At 36.2% G+C, this 22,910-nt stretch overlaps 1 protein-coding gene across 1 annotated transcript in view; it reads left to right on the forward strand.

Moving 5' to 3' along the window:
• Nucleotides 1-22,910, forward strand: part of LOC117316120 (calmodulin-regulated spectrin-associated protein 1-like) — a 48,152-nt gene that overhangs the window by 15,551 nt on the left and 9,691 nt on the right. Inside the window, 12 exon segments of the mRNA XM_033870621.1 lie at nucleotides 639-881; nucleotides 1,765-1,986; nucleotides 2,602-2,722; nucleotides 3,786-4,788; nucleotides 4,790-7,219; nucleotides 8,036-8,163; nucleotides 13,552-13,841; nucleotides 16,337-16,396; nucleotides 19,867-19,953; nucleotides 21,251-21,343; nucleotides 21,984-22,102; nucleotides 22,433-22,596. Coding sequence (XP_033726512.1) covers nucleotides 639-881; nucleotides 1,765-1,986; nucleotides 2,602-2,722; nucleotides 3,786-4,788; nucleotides 4,790-7,219; nucleotides 8,036-8,163; nucleotides 13,552-13,841; nucleotides 16,337-16,396; nucleotides 19,867-19,953; nucleotides 21,251-21,343; nucleotides 21,984-22,102; nucleotides 22,433-22,596 — 4,960 coding nt within the window.

The following is a 22,910-nucleotide window of genomic DNA, read 5'->3' on the forward strand; positions in this document are numbered from 1 at the left end:
AAACGCATATCCTCTACCCCCGCCCCCCCCCCCCCCACACCACCACCCACCCAAACTAAGAATCGAAACTGACCTTGACCTTGAACCAAAAACCCTGAAACTCAAAATTTTCTGAGATGTTATGGTCCTTTTTCATTGTCTGAAGGAATATATGAAGCAGCTAGAGCACTGATAAGCTTTGGTGTAACGAACAGACGGACAAAGAAAAGACATGTCCCCCCACTCCGCACAGTCCAGAGTAGGGATACAAATGAATTGTGATATGTCACTATGTAATATTCATGCTATAAAATCATAAAAGATAAGCTGTATACTGTAAATCACTTGGATTAAGCGAAAATTAGATTTTGTGAATTAACCTCTTCAGACATATTTGTGAAGGCATGATTTCGTGATTGCTAGTGTAGAAATAACTTTAAATTCGCTATTGATAAGTTATTAGAGTCGTGGACTATGTAGGACTCCTATATCAGTAACTGACAGATTTCCCGCCGTCAAGAGGTGTTATTTTCATACAAATAATTATGTCGGATTTTAAATCGTGATTCACTCTCCTTATATGTTAACCTGAAAATAAACCACACGCAAAACATAACTAATTGACAGTATTCAATAAATCAAACGAATTGATTTTGCAGATATTTGTTTGAAGTCCAGCATAGGTATAGCCGACTCCCTATACAACCTACAACTAGTGAAGACTTTCTGTGATAACCACGTTCCGGGCCAGTGTTTTCTGCTGACATATGAAGACTTCCTGTACACCGGCGACCGCCTCCGACAGAACCTGTATGTGATGCTAGCTGAGTTGTTCTACTGGCTAGAAGTTCAAACGCTAGACTGTGTGGCCAAATGTCCCGGGGACTCGCTCAGAGGTGAAGGTAAGTATTCCAGCACCACTAGCATGGTAGGATTTATTGATAAAAAGCTTGGATGATAGGATGATATGCACATGATTTTCAATTAGAAATCTTATTTAAGACTTCTCTGTTTAACTTTAAAATTTCCTAATAGAAAAAAAATCTAAAACTAGATCTCACAGCCCTGAGTATATGGACTAATAAAGTAGAAAGAAAGGCATCAAACCAAAATAGGAAGTTTATGAATAATTATACTTTGTTAAAAAGAAAAATTGAAACTTTTAATGGCAATCGAAATTTCATTCTACAAAATAAATCAAGATATTTCAGTACTGTAACAGTTGATTCATCAAATTTTCCAAACAGATCGTTTCTGGATACACAACTACCCATTGTGGTTTCCTTATCATAATATTTATACTTTGTTGAAATATAAACAGGTATCAAATTTCTAGTTAAAAGTCCTTAAAAATCAAGGGTGATAGATTATAATAAATATGCATTTATCAGATATTGGGATAAAGACACCAGTTGACAAATTAAAAATTGTTGGCCTCGTTATCAATTTATATAATATCAGTTCTCTAGGAAAGAGTTAAATAATTTAAATTAAGGAAATGTTACAAGTTAATGTCACCTTAGATTGCTTATTGAAGTGGTATTACACTGTTCATCTGTATTTTAAATTATATTCTGATTTCTTGACTAGAAATATTACACAGTACATCTGTAACATTGTTTTCTGATTTCTTGACCAGAAATATTACACAGGTCATCTGTAATATTGTATTTCAATTTCTTGACCAGAAATTTTACACTGTTCATCTGTAATATTATATTCTGATTTCTTGACCAGAAGTATTTCATTTTGATCTGTGATGATATCTTCGGATTTCTTGACCAGTGCCCAGACCTGCCACAGCCAAACTGTTGAGTAGTACTGCTATAGCCAATCTCCCCATCAGTAATGTCACTAAACAGAGTTTCCAGAAGTCACCGTCTGATGACATGGCTATGACTCCGGGGCCGGGAGTCGCTGTTCCTCCACGGCAGCCCTTACTCCACAAACGACTACAACAGCAGCCTCATTATGGCAGCGGTCCAATAGAGACCGACGTCACACATGGTAATAGAGTATTTGAGAGAATACAGTATTTTTTAAATATTCATCTCAATGATGACAAAATATGGTTTTAATTCCATCAAGGATATTAACAGTTTAAGGGCTATAAGTTTTGTGTGTTAATAAAAATATAATGTGTTAATGGTATTTGGACAAAGATCCTGGAGTAAAGCTAATTAATAATGATGTCCCTTTAGTTGTGGTTTGGTAGGTACCTGATATCCCTTTCTTGGATATCGCGTGGTATGCAGGGTGATTGAGAAATATGGAAAAACTAAGCAGAATAATCTATTGCAACATTCTCGGGATAAGTTAATTTTCATTTATTATTGTTGACTGGTTTTGCCCAGGCTTCATCAGGACTTTGTCGACAAGAATTCCACTTTTCTATCAGTATGGCTGAAAAATATTCCTTCATTAGACAGTCTGGTAGTAGATAAATATTGTAATTAAGTTGATTGAATCTTTTATTATATCAAATTAGAATATTGAAACTATAATTTAAAAGAGACGGAAATATTTAAGGGTCACTTTTCTATGGTTATGATTCAACTGTTCGTAAATGATCCTTGTGAAGTATGAATTTCCAAATATCCATGTGTTGTTTATATTTGATAGATGCTCAGTCTAAACAGGAGCCAAAACCAGCACGGCGTTCCCAGTCACTGAGTGGACAGGAGGAAAGAGACACCATCCATCATTCTGTAATGGCCTGGCAGGACACACAGCAGTCAGTAAGGTAAATACCTATACAAAATGGTAGAGTCTGGAGAAAGTGAAAGTACATCAAGGATTTATATAGAAAGTGAAAGTAGATAAATAACTCATATACTGAAAGTTCCTGATATTCTATAGAATATATATATGGAAAATGAAAGTAGGCCATTAGCCTATATAAAGCAGCTGAAATTGCATCAGTAATGTGTACACAGAGTGAGAGAGTGAAATAAAAGTATAAAAACTACTGTATGGCATGAAATGTTGTGGAACCACATATATAGATACAATGAATATTGCTGTATGTATGGAAGTTTGCACCCACAAATTAATTATCTGAAATATCCAAACAACGAAAGAAAGTACACACAAATTTTTCATGTAATACAGTTTATTACATTTTTACCAGTGAAATATCAAAAATTATTCATTCTATAAAAGTGATATTTTTCAAAAATATCATATTTGCTGATTTGACTAATCAAATTAATGATTAGAAAATACCAAAATAATTGACCAATCAGAAAGCCCGACATATATGTAAGCGGTAAACATATGCAAACTTTCGCTGTAGGCCTAGTTAGCATACGGGGTAGGTTTTTCGTTGATAAAAAATGTAATAAACAGAATATCTAACAGTGTCTTCAGTAATACCAAATATATTTCACTCGTGAGGCTAATATTTTGATATTTTTCACTCGTGCGAACGAGTGAAAAATATCAAAATATTAGCCTCACGAGTGAAATATATTTGGTATTACTGAAGACACTGTTAGATATCCTCTATATATATAAAAAATAGTGGAAGTGCATCAATATGCTATGTATATATAATATAACTAGCATAATAGCATGTAAAATAAAAATAAAATCAGACCTTTGAGCTATAAGTGATAATGAATAGTAAAATATTTCAACAATCCCTTTGTAAAGATAACAAAAGTAGAATAGTTGGGGTAAATGTAGTTATTTCAATAAATGTTTGTTCATTGTTCAAAGCATCATTAACAAGAATTTAGGTTCTACAATGATCTTGTTTATTGTTTTGATCACTTTCAAGCTGTTTTCCTTGTTCTTTTGACCAGTGACCCTCGACGTCAAAGCCAGCAAAGTACTGGAACCAACAGTCTTCTGGCTAATGTCAGTATAGACAGTGATCTCAACGACAGTTTCTCTGACGACCGCCTCAGTATGGATCTAGGCGACCTCAGTGAGAGCAACACACCCCCTCCTACATTGTCTCAGTCTCATGATCTGTCTTCTTCAGCTTCAAATTTACGAAACCCAGAACACCCAGACTACATGGAGCTTCAAAGTGTAACGTCTGGAGCCACAACGCTCCGGACATCCCAGCCTGGGGATGTGAATATAGCAAACGATGTGCTCCGTTCTAGTGAACGATCTGGTGAAGCATCTTATGAGTCTACTGGCCGAGTTGACCAAGCAGGGTCTGCCAATCATTTGGAGCCTCTACTTCCAGCAAAATTAAGGCCAGCAAAGGAAAAATCTAATCATCATAGCAAGGAAATGGAGAGAGGGGATAGAGAACGTCGAAAACCAACGACACCACCTAAAGGCAACGCACAGACAAGGAGTAGTCTGACTTCTAGTTTTATAAGTGATAGTAGTGACAGTTCTTTACGTGATGTTGTCACTCCGTTATCTGAAAGTCAGATATCTGATTGTGGTGAGTCTCCGCGTATCCCTCCATCCACACAACAACAAAATTACGCTGCCTTTACTGTACAACCTGACCAGCCTCAGTCGGGACGGCTGTCAGAACAGCCACGGGGAGATTCAAGGTCAGAGTTTGTGAAAACCAGCTACACGATATCTGATCAAACATATACACCAGAAATGGCTCGTGCAGCCGGAATACCAGTGGTCAGTGATAGCAACAGTAATTCCATTCTTCAGCGGTGGGGTTCACGAGAAGGCAGTATTGCCAGTAGTCGAAGCTCGGGTGATTATTCCGATCATGAATCCCACAAAATTCATTGGGATCATAAGGACAGGGAGTCGTCTGAATCTCGTGCTCCAAAGAAAATGACAACATTGACCAAATCTTCTGGAACGGACAAATTCAGTATGCAAAACAAACCCTTTTGTGATAAAAACTCATACACCTCCTGTGGGAGATCAAAAGCTGAGTAACACCACAAGTTTTGCAGAGATTAAACGCATGAAACAGAATGTCGGTCAAATGGACAACTCAGGATTTGTGTATATGATCAAAGGTCAGGAACCTGTGGAGACCAAGAAATCGTCACTGCACAATAGTGCCCAGAGGCCAGACAGGGCTAGACCAGAAAAGAAGACGACATTTGCTGCTCTTCCAAATCAGATGACGTGGCAGCAAACATCACAACAATCAGAACCAGTATCTGCTGCAAGCGATCGCAGTCATGTTGAAAACGGTGAAGCAGTAGGGGCAGGAGGGACGGACATGCTTCAGATTCGTCTGAAACTGGAAGAAAAACGTAAAATGATTGAAAGAAAGAAACATCGCATGGAAGCTCAGCATCAAAAGATGCGTCAGAGAATGGGAAAAACTGCATTCTTACAAGTGATTCAAAAGCCAAATGCTGATAAACCGGAGGATGTTGTGAATGGCCGCATTCCTGAAGTGGAAGGAGTAGGTAACTACAGTAGTCGAACACTTCCAAGGTCAGCCTTTAGTTCAACAGTGGACACTGGTCGTCCAAGGTCACTGGATCGTGAAACAAGATCGCTTGATCGTGACATTCCTGGAACTAGAACGGTACAACTTGATCATCATGGTCAAGGAGATGTTTCAAGTGAGCGTGGCCAACAACGCCCATTTTCCCGTGAGGGTATTCAACAGACAATTGAAAATGTGCGAAAAAAATGGTTTAGAGACGACGATGTTCTGATTCCATCATCGTCAGAGACAGAGATTGAACATATAACAGACACCCAATCAAGACGGATACCTGCACCGAGTCCCCATCATAGGATGTCGCTGTCAGATGAGAGGATGTCCCAAAGCCCTCCCCAAAGGATGGTTGTATCTGAAAGTCCTCCACAGAGAGTAGTAGCATCAGAAAGCCCTCCACGTCCAATAGAGGGAAGGCGATCTCAAGAAGGCAGTGCCAAAAAGGAGGATCCAAAACAATACAACAGATCACTTGACAAATTAAATCAAAGCCTGGTTGATCTTCAGGGAGAAATCAGCCGTCTCAATTTACAGCAAGATCAACTTAAGTCCATGAAAATGAATGCTGCAACAGCTGGGTCTGTTCATGAGCGGACACGTGAACGATCGTCAGAATCTCCTCATAGAGAGCCAAGTGAGCGGACTGCCACACCCCCCAGACATCAGCCAGAGATGAAACCTGCCAGTGGACATACGGTTAAGTCTGATGTTGATGGAGCTATGCAGACACCAGAGAGATCTGCCCAAGGTAGTACACAGCATCCTTCAACTCTACAGCATCAAGGCTATCCGGCTTCCGCACCACACAGTTCCGAGGCAGTGCTGCCTACGCCAGAACGGCTCAATAAGGCAGAGAGTGAGTACGGCCAACATCCAACGTCTCTACAACAGATGCCCAGCTACCAGCAGCATCAACATGGTGGGCTGCCTATGGGGGTCTACACTTGCCAGAATCAGTATGTGAACATGCCTCAAACTCCTGTGATGTACTCTGGATACCACACCCAGCCAGCCCCGCCCTACCCACCGCCACAGCAGTTCCCTCCCACACCTCCCCATGGTTACCCGCCATCCCCAGCATTCCCCCAACAGTTTCCTCAACACATACCTCCCGGGTCTCAGTTCGGTGTACCTAGTGTATCTTCTCCTCACTATGGCATTGGCATGCAGCCCTTCCAACCTCCCCCGCCAATAGCATCAACGTACACTGTGCCCTCCTATCCTGGGTACACCAGTAATGCTAACACCATACAGAGTAGTGTACCTAGTCACGTTGGGGCCCAGCCATATAACCCGACATCTGTTGCTAACATTCCATCTAACAACACAGCTGGTATCACTGATGGCCCAGCCCTACTTTCGGACAATACACCATCGTCTGGCAATCCAAACTTGTCCAGAACAGAACAAACACCGCATTCTCAGTCAGATTATCAGCCAAATGTGGGTGAAATCAAACCCCAGGATGATCACTCGGACGACAGTGGTAGTGTGAACTCTATGGGACAAAATGGTGGGTTCTTTGTGTCGTTTGGTGACGGATCACCAAAGAGAACCAAACCTGCTTTAAAAAAGGAGCGTGGTCGAAAGGACCAACAGCTTCCGCTAACAAATCAGGACAGTGTGCCATCTAGTCAGGCCTCCTTAGCTCCACCTGGTGGCCAAACACGTGATCGTAGTTCAGTGTCGCCTCAGCGTGCCAAATGGGACATTCCATCAACATCAGCTAACCAGAATGTATCGCAGCCAGGGATAGGTGGACCAGCCAATGTCCAGCCGGTAGTTCCGACAGAGCCACCTATTGGATTTGAAATTGAACCAGAAAAAGATTTTCAGGAACAGGTAAGACTTGAGTAGTATCACAAGTAATATGTAATGATGACCTCTGATGTATACTGTGTATACTGTAAACCTGAACCCCATAATTGTTAATCAAACACTATACTATCAGTATAATTCTGTTGACTTATACTAATTAAAGTCCTGACCTATTCTAACTAACTTAGCATTATTGGTGATGAGAGTATTAAAGGCATTGAAATTCAAAATGTATATAATTGCTGCAAATTATGTTTTATGTAGTCTGATGATTATAAATGCTTGACATGAAAATTAGTAGCTGTAATCTGTTTTTTTGCTGAAGTCGAAAGCTTTGGTCATTTCAGAAATTCTGTTTTTGAAAGATTTAAAGAAAAGCTGTAAATGATAGACAAAGATATAACAGGCTACTAAGATTGGTGCAAGCATAAGTATATTACTGGCAGACATAACAGTGGCTCATTTTCTTTTTATTTATAATCTGATGCAGCTCAGGAGGGTTTTAATAGCTAAGGGTGGTTAAGGTGTTCCGACACTTTATCACTAGCCATCCACCTCTGGGTCGTGAGTTAGAAACCCATGTGGGGCAGTTGCCTGGCCATTGTACTGACCTTAGGTCGATGTTTTTTTTACCGGGTACTCCGGCTTTCCTCCACCTCCAAAACCTGGCACATCCTTAAATGACCCTGGCTGTTAATAGGAAGTTAAACTAAATCAAAATCAACCAACATAAACCAAACGATTACTGGTTTGGGAACTGGGTATGGAAAGGCTACGTATAATTATCCACCATAATAATTATGTAATAATTACTTAAACATTGCCATTTATATTGACCAGATTACTGATGATGAAATGCTGAAGAGAAAAGAAAAACTGATTCAGATGCAAATCAAACGTAAAGAAGATCAAGAACGCAAGCGATCCTACAAAGAGATAGAACTGGCCCGCAAGAAAGAGCAGGAAAGGTCTGTAGACAGGCTCAGGTGATGTTGGTAGGGTTGCCCGAATCTGTATTTGATCAATGATAATAATTTAAATGACATCAGAAACATGGTCCAGGCTTGGGCAATGTTTCTTAATGTAAGAAAATTCTTTAACTTAAAATTTTCCATTGGAAAACATTGCAGAATTTAAGGAAATTTCTTTAACTATAAAGATTTTTCCTGAAATAATGTAATGATTTCCTATGGAAAGTTTTAAGTTAAGGGATTTCCATAAGGAATATCCTTGAAATTGGAACCAGTTTGAATAAAACTATTTAAAAATCCTTACAGAACTTAAGGAAAGTTCCTTGAATAAGATCTTTTCAAAATCCAATGATACTTTCCTTTGAGAAATTTTATGTAAAGGGATTTCCTTAAGTTTAGAAAGAAATTAAGAATCTAAAAACTCCATAGGAGAAATTATAACATTTATATTTAGACCGAAAATAAACCATTGTAAAAAGTATGAAAATAAAAAACACTGTTGATTCTGAACTGCCATAACTTTTTATTACGTGACATGTAAAATAAAAACAAGGAAACTTCTATTAAATACATTTTACAAACAAGACTAGATTTAATAAAAAGTTGCATGTATCTGCTTGCTACATTAAAAATTAATGATATTTAAAAAGAACCAATTAACATTTCAAAACAATATCAATTATGAATAAGACAAAGGCCAACAACTCTTCACTTGATATGTAAAATAATTACATGTATCAATTCACAAACTGAATACTTTTTACAATGTTATTATCTTTTAAAATCTTGTCTTGTAAACTGTTTTAAAAAAATCTTCGGACAATTTTTTTTTTAATCAAATAATACACGAGAAAACAGTTTGAATCTAGTTGCATTTCGTTTTAATGTCTTTTCCGAACTCCTTACAAGACCCACATGTCGTCAACACAATTCGATATTAGAAATTGACGAATATATTATTATGGTCCGGTTGACTTCAATGCGGTATTTAACGTTATGTGATCATTAAATGATGCACGAACTTAGTCTCTCCTCCTTGGGCTTTCCCGAGTCCTAAAGAAACATTTCTGCAGTCAATAGCCTTCCTAAGTTAAAATGTTAGAAAGAAACCAAGGTACCGGTATCCATACACCCTTTTTAGGTCACCTGAGACGAAGTCTCAAGTGACCTATTCTAATCGCCTTTTGTCCGTCGTCGTCCGTCGTCCGTCGTGCTTCGTGCGTCCGTAAACTTTTTACATTTTCGACTTCTTCTCCAAAACCACTTAACAAAATTCAATGAAATTTGGCAGATTTCTATGGCTGAAGGTCAACCAAAATTGTGAATTATATGGTCCCCACCCCCCAGGGGCCTGAGGGGTGGGGCCAAAAAGGGTCAAATTGACTAAAACTTCAAAAATCTTCTTCTCTACTCTCAGATATGGTGGAGTCAAACACTCTTTATAGATGAAAGGGTCTTGTGGTGCTTTACCAAAATTGTGAATTGCATGACCCTGGGGTCTCACGTTTGCCCCTGGGGAGGGGGTAAACTTTACTATAGTTTATATAGGGAAATCACATTTTTGACTATTATTTGTTGGATTTGTATTGGAATTCATTCTAACTTGTATCAAATTACCAGCATGGGATGACACTTTGATGATATGTACATGTTGGCCCTAATTGACCCCCAGGGGCTGGTGGGCGGGGCCAAAAAGGGTCAAATTGACTAAAATTTCAAAAATCTTCTTCTCTACTCTCAGATATGGTAGAATCAAATACTCTTCATAGATGGAAGGGTCTTAAGGTGCTTTTCCAAAATTGTGAATTTCATGACCCTGGGGTCTCACGTTTGCCCCTAGGGAGGGGGTAAACTTTACTATAGTTTATTTAGGGAAATCACATTTTTGACTATTATTTGTTTGATTTCTATTGGAATTCATTCTAACTTGGTTCAAATTATCAGCATGGGATGACAGTTTGATGGTATGTACATGTTGGCCCTGGTTGACCCCCAGGGGCTGGTGGGCGGGGCCAAAAAGGGTCAAATTGACTAAAATTTCAAAAATCTTCTTCTCTACTCTCAGATATGGTAGAATCAAATACTCTTCATAGATGGAAGGGTCTTAAGGTGCTTTACCAAAATTGTGAATTTCATGACCCTGGGGTCTCACGTTTGCCCCTGGGGAGGGGGTAAACTTTACTATAGTTTATATAGAGAAATCACATTTTTAGGTCATCTGACCCGAAGTCGTGCGCCGTCCGCCGTGCGCCGTGCGTCGTGCGTAAACTTTTCACATTTCAAACTTCTTCTCCAGTTCCACCAGTGCTATTAAACTGAAACTTGCCTGAAATGATCCTGAGATGGCCCTGACCAAGTGTTGTTAAATTTCGGGTCGGTCCGAAATCCAAGATGGCCGCCATAGCCGCCATCTTGAAAAACACATTTTAAACTTCTTCTCATGTTCCACCAGTGCTATTAAACTGAAACTTGCCTGAAATGATCCGGAGATGGTCCTGACCAAGAGTTGTTATTTTTCGGGTCGGTCCAAAATCCAAGATGGCCACCATAGCCGCCATCTTGAAAAACACATTTTAAACTTCTTCTCAGGTTCCACCAGTGCTATTGGGCTGAAATTTGCCTGAAATGATCCTGATATGATGCCGACCAAGTGTTGTTATTTTTTGGGTTGGTCTGAAATCCAAGATGGCCGCCATAGCCGCCATCTTGAAAAACACATTTTAAACTTCTTCTCCAGTTCCACCAGTGCTATTCGGCTGAAACTTGCCTGAAATGATCCTGATATGATCCTGACAAAGTGTTGTTATTTTTCGGGTCAGTCCGAAATCCAAGATGGCCGCCGTGGCCGCCATCTTGAAAAACACATTTTAAACTTCTTCTCCAGTTCCACCAGTGCTATTGGGCTGAAACTTGCCTGAAATGATCCTGATATGATCCTGACAAAATGTTGTTATTTTTCGGGTCAGTCCGAAATCCAAGATGGCCGCCATAGCCGCCATCTTGAAAAACACATTTTAAACTTCTTCTCCAGTTCCACCAGTGCTATTAAGCTGAAACTTGCCTGAAATGATCCTGATATGATCCTGACCAAGTGTTGTTATTTTTCGGGTCAGTCCGAAATCCAAGATGGCCGCCATAGCTGCCATCTTGAAAAACACATTTTAAACTTCTTCTCAAGTTCCACCAGTGCTATTAAGCTGAAACTTACCTGAAATGATCCTGATATGGTCCCGACCAAGTGTTGTTATTTTTTGGGTTGGTCTGAAATCCAAGATGGCCGCCATAGCCGCCATCTTGAAAAACACATTTTAAACTTCTTCTCCAGTTCCACCAGTGCTATTGGGCTGAAACTTGCCTGAAATGATCCTGATATGATGCCGACTAAGTGTTGTTATTTTTCGGGTTGGTCTGAAATACAAGATGGCCGCCGTGGCCGCCATCTTGAAAAACACATTTTAAACTTCTTCTCCAGTTCCATTGGTGCCATTGAGCTGGAAATGGGTGAGGATGTCAAGGAAGGCGAGCCAACATAGTGTTGTTATTTTTTCGGCCTCGTAAAAACTTTGAAATGGCAGCAAGGGGGGCCATTTTGTAACATGATTGCGCAATCATGGTTTTCCTGAACAACACCTATTTCAAACTTCTTCTCAAATTCCACCAGTGGGATTCAGCTGTAACTTACCAGAAATGATCCGGAGATGGTCCTGGCTGAGAGTTGTTATTTATCGGGTCGGCCAGATATCCAAGATGGCCACCATGGCAACCATCTTGAAAAAACATTTTAAACTTCTTCTCCAGTTCCACTGGTGCCATTGAGTTGGAAATTGGTGAGGATTTTAAGGAAGGAGTGCCAACAAAGTGTTAATATTTTTCCGCCTTGTAAAATCATTGACTTGGCAGCCATGCACGGTGGCCATTTGTAACATGATTGTGCAATCATGGTTTTCCTGAACAATGCCTATTTCAAACTTCTTCTCAAATTCCCCCAATGGAATTCAGCTGTAACTGTAACCAGAAATGATCCTGAGATGGTCCTTACCAAGTGTTGTTATTTATTGGGTCAGTCAGAAATCCAAGATGGCCACCATGGCAAACGGCGCCACTATATACTTGCTACAGAGAATACATACTACAATTATATAAGGTTTTTAATTTAGAGTCAGATGACCGTTAAGGCCCCTGGGCCTCTTGTTTACTATCATTTGTTGGATTTGTATTGGAATTCATTCCAACTTGGTTCAAATTATCAGCATGGGATTACAGTTTGATGTTATGTACATGTTGGCCCTGGTTGACCCCCAGGGGCTGGTAGGCGGGGCCAAAAAGGGTCAAATTGACTGAAATTTCCAAAATCGTCTTATCAACTATATGTTAGAATCAAATACTCTTCATAGACTGACCCCATTAGGACTGATGGGTGGGGCCAAAAAGGGTCAATTTAGTTGGCCGAAATATTTCAAATCTCAGGTGACCGTTAAGGCCCTTTGGGCCTCTTGTTGTTTATTCTTCTTATCTGTTTTTTGATGGAGGTATTAAATAAATTCTCATCGTCTTTCCTCCACGCTACAGTGACTAAAGCTTGGCACATGCGATTTGTTTATGGAGGTCGTCAACACGCTTGTATGCAACGGTGAATAATACATTCAAGCATCAAGTGATAGAGACGCTTCTACGGCAGGTCTAAAGCAGTACGTGGTTCACGGAATCGGGACGAAATATCCGGAAAATAGCGATCGTAATAAAAATAATTTTAAACTGATAATGAGAATAAATTTTTTTGAGTCGGGGCGATTTTGGCGGGTTGGTCGGCTAATGGCAAACAAACAATGTTTTATTTTAGGCCTTACTGAGTGTTTAATGGATCATGGAACAGTATAGTCATGTTATAACTTCCAGATTGTTGAAGACACTTTGATTGTAGCCCTAGAAACATGTACATTGCATGGTGATGAAAAGATTGTGCTAAAGGCAAATGAAGTAAATGGCAAATTTAGTTTTTTTAATTAAGTAATAGACACAGTATATGCCATACACATGTTACACGTCGGGAAGGTTCACTTTACACATCGGGATGTCCCATTTGAAGGTTCACTTTACACATCGGGATGTCCCATTTGAAGGTTCACTTTACACATCGGGATGTCCCATTTCAGGGTTCACTGTTTACTTGGTGATGTCCTCGGTCAATATTTTTCTTGGGTTAATAAAACCATGTGTTGACTTTAAAAGGCTTTTAAAATTGTTTATTGTAAACAATTATTGTATAGTATAAGATTATAATATATATGACCTGATAAACAAGTATCATTAATATTATCTGATATTTGAAGGTACATAGAAATGAGTTGGTATGTTAAAAAGTAACAACTAATTTAAAATTTGCAGGTTAAAACAGGAAGAGGCCGAGAGGAAGAAACAGGAAGAAAAAGCCAGGCGAGAACTGATCTTCCGTCAGTACCAGGATAAGAAACGCCAAGAGCAAGAAGAAGGTGACGAATACGACCGTCCAGCCCCACGAGCCCGAGAAAAATCTACTACGAAACCAAGACCGAAGTCCATGCACGTAGCCAAAACAAATATTCAGTCTGGGTCAGATGAAGGTTTGCACTCTAATAGCTCACAAGAGGATCTCTCTGCTCAAGCTTTCACTATTAGTCCTGGTCATTCAGGATCTTGTAAGTTTAGCTTGCTAGATCTAGTTAGACGCTCACAAATCACATTTGGAATTTGTTTGACAGCTTCAGTCATTTTCAATATAAAAGAGGGATCCAGGTCTAAATCTTTCAAAAAATCATGTAATGATATCATTTTATGGCACCTAGATGAATTTAAAAAGTGGAATGAATATTGTTCAATTTCTAAATCAGAAGTTTGCCACTGAAAATGATTGAACAAAGTCAATATTTGATTGACTATAAAAATTTGACTTTTTTTTTTCCTTTCTGAACCATTTAACATATTTGATACCCTCAGTGTCTTTTCAGTAATGATAATTTGATATCCTAATTATTTATAACTAATCTGGAATGTTTAACAAGTTGCTGTGACTCCCTTCTTGATTTGATGTTGTAAGCTAACCTGCTAGTGTTTGCTATGGTTTGTCTAGATTTATCTTTTAGTAGACTTTCGGTTGAGGTTAATTTCCTAATCCCTTGGTGTCATTGCCTATCATAAAAGCTCTCAAACAGATAAACCTTGATAATGTGTTTGTTTTTTTGGGTATTCTGATTATCTTCCCTCAAAGTGTTCAACTAAAATTGAGTTATTTTTCATTTTCCCTCTGTATAGTTTGAAAATATTCTGAGTAGTATGAAAAATTCTTAAACTTCAATAGCCCGACAGATTGCTCTTTTCAAGCCAAATTTTTCCTAGCTCTTGGAATGCTCTGTCAGAAACTGGAATTCTGTCGGCTCTCTGTCTCTTAACATGTATGTACGTTGATAAAATTGAAAGTCTAGTTTCTGTCTAACAATATTCTATTCAATCACCTGTCAGACTTGACAGACTGAATTGTGTAAGTTCATATTTTCATATCCCTCATAGACTTTTTAATTCAGAGTTTTGACCTCGATTCATTGTAACAGTTTTTGTACTCCAATCTCTCGGCTAGTATGCAAATCAAGTTCTGTACCTAATTTATCACTTCACGCTTTCTTTTAAAATTGTGTTTTCCATTCCTTCTCAGAGTGTTTTGTTTAATCTGTATTATTTTCCTCCATTTACATTTTCTGTCAAACTCCATTCTCTCTCTGGGTGTTTGTATAAATCTGTATTTCCTCTCTTCAATTTCTTTTTAATTCAAAATCTTCCTCTTCTTCTACTAAGTGTTCTGGAAAATTCTGCACTTCTTTTTTTTTTAGTTTTGTTCACATTTTTAATTGCATGATTTTATTTTCACATTTTGCATCTTTTTATATAAGTTTTTATAATTTTGCTTTTAAGTTTATTTAAGTTTATTTGCAATATCTGTTAAGTGAATTTTGAAATCACTCTTCCAATACACATCTTATATCTCCCCTCACCCTTTGTACTCGTATCACAGCTCCTGTTTATATACAGATTTCCTCAGATAAAGCTTATAGAAAATGTAATCATGTTTACCATTTCCATTTTTAAGTTATATACAAGCATGGCATGACTGAAATTAAAAAAAAAAAATTTAAATATGGCATATCTTTAATATATCATATATGTAACATTTTTGTAAATGAAAAATAAAGTCATCATTCGGTTTTATGTCATTCAAATTCATAAAATGTTTTAATGATAAGGGAATGGTTACATAATTATATTTGAAGATCTGTAATTTACTCAAATTTTAAATTGTAAAATTTGTTAATGCATATGCATGTATTAACTAAAATACAGACATTTGTGTTGACCTTATTTTATGTAACATTCATATCAGTATGAACACAAACGTGCTACATTGTATATACATTCATATTTAACATGAAACCTTCACAGGCTTCAAATAATATGGATGTAATGGATATGTGTTCATACCAGTGGTGTTTTAAACCACAACGCGATTCCTAGATGTCCTGTTAGATGGTTTTTCCCATGGGAATTTCAGGGATTTTTTCCTGCAGGAAATTCAGGTTTCTGTCTTTGAATTCTTTAAGCGTTGACCAGCTGTGTTCCAGATGAGTGTATTTGGAAGTGTGATTTCCAGTGTTGTGTGTGAACTGTGACACTTTTTGATGAATTTATCAAACATATGATATGAATATTGTGATCTAATATTGTGTTGATAAGTATATATATCTGTGAGAGTTATGTCTGATTTTTTTTTATGCTTGAGTATATACTGGTCAGTGGATAACTCTAAAAGAAACTTTTCAAGGTGTTTAAACAAAATTTGGGACTAATGTATAATGCTACCGGAACAGTTACTGAAATAAAAAGACGGGATATTATTTATGTAAAGTGCTAATGAACAAGTAAAAGATTTTATTTAATCATTTTCTTCCTGTTTTGTATTTTCCAAAATGAAAAATAATTATTCAGGCAAATAAATATTACAGCCGAATCTTTAAACAATTAAGAAATTACTTGGGAAGGGGAGGGGTGTTAAAAAAATAGAAAAAAAACACTTGAAGAGTTCCTGAAGTTTTTGCTTTGGTTTGGTTTTTGTTTTTTGCACAATTTTACTTCTCTGACATTTCAGCGCGGGGTTATAGACGTACGCATGGTTTAGCGCCACCCAGGGGCAAAATGCGGAAGGCAGGTGTGTAAAGGGACATTACTCCCTCCATCTTGATCTTCTTTACCTTCTTCTCTTGAATATCCATTTGATCATTAAGTTCTTATTACATGTAGTTTGTTTTAGCGTCTTTGTTTTCTTTACTTGATTAATTCAATAGATATGACAATTCAATTGTGATTCTGGTTGTAAGGTAGGTACAGTTGTATATCATGTAAACTCTATTGACGACAAAACTTTCTGACAATCTATCTACTTTAAGGATACTTCAGAAAGTTAGGCCCTGAGAAAGGAAGTTATGAATTATATATAAGAAAGTGTTATCAAATAAATTACAGTAGATAAATAAAGTGCTAGGTCACCATAAAAATCCTTTAAAATTACTTCCTCATTATAGTATGATATGATTAGTGAAATGTATTCTCTTGTCTTGAGTTAGTGCTAGTTAAGTATATTGGTGTTCAAGATTTACATATCTGTATAAATAAGCACTTGGTATGTGTACTGTAAGAAAAATGAGATTTATTGCACTTTTACAATTTTTTAGTGTTTAATTTTGTAGTTAATAATATATTTGTAGTTTTGCTAATTTATAAAATGAATTATATATATATATGACATATATATATATATTCAACCTCATGAGTGTTATACTTGTTAAGAAATTGAGTGAAATAAATTCTGTATAATCTGCCATAATTCTCAAAATGTTTCTGAATTAGACACATTTTTTTGAGGAAGTCAGTAAAGTATTGTATCTGGCACTTGGATGTCCAGAAAAAGGATAATCGCGGTACTAGTAAGGGTAGGACTGATACCTATTTAAGTGCTCATCCAGTTGAATACAATATTTCCCCCCTATCTTGTTATTAAAGTAAAATTGAACAAAGATATTTAGTTTTGATATCAGTTTATTTATTAGAGGTATTCTAGTGGAGCTGTAGAGTTTAATACCGGTAGCTACATGTAATTGATAAGCTATTAAAATCATGAGGGAATCGAAGGAAATATATATATTTTTATAAATATGTATATTTTTGTAAATATGTACCAGGTATATTGAATATGATTTCTGGAGGAAGTAACATTTTGAAAATATTAAATACATTTTTCAAACAAACTATTTGAAATAAATTACGAAAAAAAGAAGAGATGAATGAACTAAAGAAAATTTGATCTCAAAGCAAGGTATAGTTAGTATATTTAGATATGCCATGAATGATAATTTCATGTATGCATGTAGAACATATAGCAATATTGAATTTCAATTAAAATGTTTATTTTGTATTATGGTGATATTGTTTAGAAATACAATGCATTATTTTGCAGGAACTTTTTGAGGCATACAGTCTGGTTTGAAATTATTCTTTTAAAAAAATACTGTCGTAAACATTGCATTTTGTTCTAGTCTAAAAAGATACCTTATCTCAGGCTGGTATCGTGTAACTCTACTATAGTTATATACCATTATCATATCTAATATTAGAGAAATTTTACGCTTCATTAAAACCATATCATTTTATATATTTCAAGGTTATATATTTAGAACTGGCTGTATGAGCTGCATGTTACAACCTTAAAAAAATCAGTTAAGTCTTTAAAGAATGCCAAACTTCACTCTGACACTTAAAATATGTTAATTTTATGATAAAATTGTATAGCTGAAGTGAAGTCAAATACTTAGGGCAGTAAAATTGTGATAAACTACTTGGTACCATTTCCTTTAAAGATGTAGATTTACATAAACAGTGCATTATCAACATCTACTAAGATTGCATTTTTGGCATGGTCTGAATTGCAAGCAAACTGCATGTTAGTGATACGATACTGGTTATGAATCTCTATTCGATCATTAATTATAATCAGAGAGGTTTTCTGATATATGTTTATTTAAACATTCAAATATGTTCAAAATTCCTGTTTCCTGTAATTATAAGATTAATACTTCGATATTCTCTGTTACTGTCACAATTTGTTTTCAGTTGCTTTACATTAAATTACAAACCTTGTTAAATGTCCTAGAATTTAGATATGATGATATACAAGATTTATTTTGGCATCTAGTTTTATTTTATAAAAATATAGGGAAATGTTATATTAAATGTACTAATGATTGATATAAAAATTACATTTGATTAATGAATCAGTCGATGTTAAACACTTATGTAGTTATACGGGGGGTGGGAGATCCAACGTCCTTGTAAAATGTTCTGTGTGGTTCTGTGTTACCCAGCTAACAGATTCCATAATTATCTAGTTAATTGTTAATTATATTTGATTATCATCCCATTCTTTCTGCATGTTCCAAACAATTGCATTTTGTTTTGAGATGAAAAAACTTAATAACTGGAATGTACCATTACAGAAAGAGGGTTGACATTTAATGTAATGAATGGGGAATGTTGATAAGAATATGGCATGATATTGATGATATTAACAAAAATTACCTTTCTTTGGTCTTAATTACTATTTAAAGGGGATACTATACAGCATTTATAGAGTGAGGAGAGAGAATTGGGGGAGGGGGGACCGATTGACGAAAAAAAAACAAAAAAAACTCAGCAATTTGTCATTTTTCTCAAAAATGTTCTTACCTTGCTATAGATAACTTGATATTGATTCACAATAAAAGATACTTTCTTGTGTATGATGTTAATGAATTAATACACACTTTTTCTTACAATATTTGAGGTGTGTTTAGGAGATAAAGAAAAGGGAAGAAAAATCAACAAATTTGGAGTAAATTGTTTTTCACTGAGAAAAGAAATTCATCTTTGATATCAATATTTAGCCAACCATCACCAGGTCATCAATTTAGTTTAGCATGTGTTAGGTATACTAAGCTGTTTCTGTTGAATTTTGAAACTGATCAGAAAAATAAATGGCCAGAGGGAACCATCTTGGATTTTACCAGTTGAAAATTGTTATTTCTATTTCTCATAAAGTATTAGTCAGACGGCCATATTGGATTTTGACAATTGAAGTTTATTATCAATATTTCTCTATCAGAAAAAAAAAATTTTTTTGTATGATGTTAATGAATTAATACACAAGATTATTTGAATTCTTCATAACATTTAAAGTTTCTACAACAAATTAATCATTGCATCCGAGATACAGCCATATTGACAGTATTCCCATTTTAGATGGAGCTAAAAGAAATACATGTTTTAGGATAAGACTGATACATGTACAGGCCTGTTGTCCAGTCCTTTTGTACTTTTACAACTTGTACAATAACATAATTAAAAAAGAAAAGAAAAAAGAAACCAGAAATATTGATGATTTCTGTTTAGCAATGAGATAGTTTGGACTCGGTGGAACCCACTATTGATGTCAGTTACCAGTAATTTTGAGATAAGATTTAAATCATTCATATCAAGAACATTAATTGAGGGTCTAGTAAAGCAACTTTTAGGTATAAATCATATGGACTTGGACAATTCAGGCTGGAAGTGTTTGTGGGCTGCATGTTTTGATTTCCATTTGAACAGTGTCCTGTAACACCTTAATGACAAGCTCAGCTGATGGTAAATCTCTGGCGTATGGTGGAGTTACTCATCGCAGACCGGCAAGTCCAGGTAAACAACACTTATGTATCATCCATCAGACCAAAATGTTAAAAAATTTTTTTTTTTTTTTTTGCGATTCGTATTTGTAATGTATAACATTAAATGTGAGTGTGTATCTTTCTTTTGTGGTTTGGAACTTTCAATATTTTATCCTGTGACCAAACTTCATTGTTAGCCATGTAACTATATATACATACAACAATATTTGTTATGCCTCCGCCATGAAATGAGGGGGGCATATAGTGTTACTCATGTCCGTTCTGTCCCGTCCTGTTCCTGATGCAATTTAACTAGCTAATCTCAGGAACTGCTGAGGTTTTGGGGTTTCAAGGTAGCGGAGACATTTGTGTCTTACAGACATTTTCTAGTTGTATTTATACTCGTGGCTCCATAGCAACCACAAAAAAATGAAATGTTATGCACAAAAATGTTTCATGTTATACAATACTTATTAGGTCACCTGATACAATATAAGGTCTGTAGCATGCTGGGGAGAAGGGCTAGCAAGTTGTTCAAATGGATGACCTTGACCTTCATTCAAGGTAGCATGGGTCTAATATGCTAAAATCTTTAAACAACTACTTTTTGATAACCAAAAAGCCCAGAGACCTAATATTAGGTCTGTAACATGCTGGGATGAAGGGCTGCCAAGTTTGTTCCTTGACCTTCATTAAAGGTCACAGGGGTGAAATATGCTAATATATACAAAAACTCAGGTGACCGTGAAGGCCCATTGGCCTCTTGTTAGATATACAAAAAATTGTATATGATCAGATTGTATGAATTTTGTTTTTAGTTTTTAATTTATTGTTGAGGTAAAAAAAATCAATTTAATAGATGAAGCATGTTAAAACCTTACTTCATCACATATATCTCAGTATATAAACAATCTCTACTGATCATTATTGTCTTATAAATAGTGGGTATCGGTACAATTTTCTGTTTACTTTAAACCATGTCACATTTCATTTTACAATAAATATAGCATTTGCTCTGTTAAAAGAAGATCTGGTTTAGCATTCTTAAAATAAGCACATCAAAATTGTTAAGTGCAATGATGCCTAGTTGCAACAATATAATCATTTCACATATCTTATGAAAATAATATTTTAATACCAAAAACTGAAATCACCACTCATCTTAATGCTACAGCTACTAGAATCTGCCAATTAAGATAACAGCACTAAATTGTCTCCCCTTTGATTTCTGATCATCGTATAATGTTTTTAGTTTTTCGTTTACCTTGTTTATGGTGGTATTAGAAGATAGCTATAGTATATTTTGTATGTGATGTTGGTGATTACAGATTTGTACAACAGAGGTCGCCGGTCTAAGGCCAACACTGAGAGTAGTGATACAGGCTCTAACACTGGTTCGAATGCAGGCTCGGACTACGCAGGTAACACAGCAGTAGTAATATACAGACTCAAACGATACGGGTCACGTCATCAGAAACTGATTGTAGACAAAGCAATGACAGAAATAATTTTAGTTTTGCAAAAAAGATTATTCACCAGTTAGGTAAAACATGTGAAATAAAGGAAAAGATCAGTATTCTGTAGAGCTAAAAATTCTGTGTATTGTATGTGTGTGTAATTTCTTCTAACTTCCGATGTGTACCGAATATGAAATATCCAGTTGAAAATCACTCATGGGACCACAAAATTCTTTTGTTAAAAGCAAACACAATTTCATATCAGACATATTCATTGGATAAGAAAAAGGAGGAAATGGTCAGGGGTTATTATTTTGTTCATGTCCATTAGATTTTCATATTAAAGGGGTTCATAATAAAAAGGTTTTACTGTACCTATATAAATGTGAGCCAATAACATTGTAATATCCTTGGAAATGTAAAGGTGACAAGATAGGTCCTGCTATATAAGAATCCGTTTTGATAACACAAAAATATTTTGCGAATGTTTTCTCTATAAACAGCTTTGCAATTTAAATCTATTAAATATTTTTCAGTAACATTTATTAAATTGTAACTTTGCAGTGATTCTCTTGATTCTAGAAGCTTTCTCCTTCCTTTACAGGGCCCAAGCTGTTTGTAAAGCCGAGCTCCAAGTCCAACCGACACATCATTATCAACGCCATCAGCCATTGTTGTTTGGCCGGCAGTGTCAATTCAGAACTGAAGGCCAAGGTTCTAGAGGTAGTTTCCTTGTTGCGACATTTCATTAGTAAATCAAGCCAAAGATTATTCCAGTAGTTAAGCAGGGTAGTCTTTTACAGCAGATCTAGACCTGGGGGGACTACAAAACAATGAAACGAAACTTTGATTAGTACTACAAACAAAGATTATCGTATAAATTCAACGTAATATTTTTCATTGTAAAAGTCACTATAATAAGGCTACTACTGAACTATGTATGAACTCTTTGTCTGGTACATGGACATATATAAGCATTCATTATCAATGGTTCATGTAGGCAAGGAATGTTTTACGTTTAATTACAATGTACATATCTTCTCTGTGTTGTAGGAGATGGCCAAGTCCGATGCTAAACATTTCATCATCTTGTTCCGCGATCACAGCTGTCAGTATCGGAGTGTATATGAGTACTACCCGGAGACTGAGGACATCTACAAGATTCATGGGATAGGACCCAAACAGATCACCAACAAAATGATTGAGAAGTTTTACAAGTAAATATATACTACATGTTTACAAGGTTAAAGTAGCATTATGATTTCAGCCTGGGAAATGTTGTCTATTTAAAACAAAATCCTGTCTGCTCTTTGTCTACATCATGTCCTCAAATACTATTTATCTAATAGGTAGACTTAAGGTTCTTCAAAGGGAACTTTAATTCAAATAATACTATATAATTGTTTTCTTGAAAAGCCCTTGGTATTTTAGAGATCAAAAATATCATAGTTCGAATTCAACATGACAGACATAGATATTGTGTAACTTTCATGGTGAAAATTTATCTTTATAAATGTTTTCCTGAAAAGCC

This window comes from Pecten maximus, chromosome 18 (genome assembly GCF_902652985.1).
Source record: "Pecten maximus chromosome 18, xPecMax1.1, whole genome shotgun sequence".
Taxonomy (NCBI): Eukaryota; Metazoa; Mollusca; class Bivalvia; order Pectinida; family Pectinidae; genus Pecten; species Pecten maximus.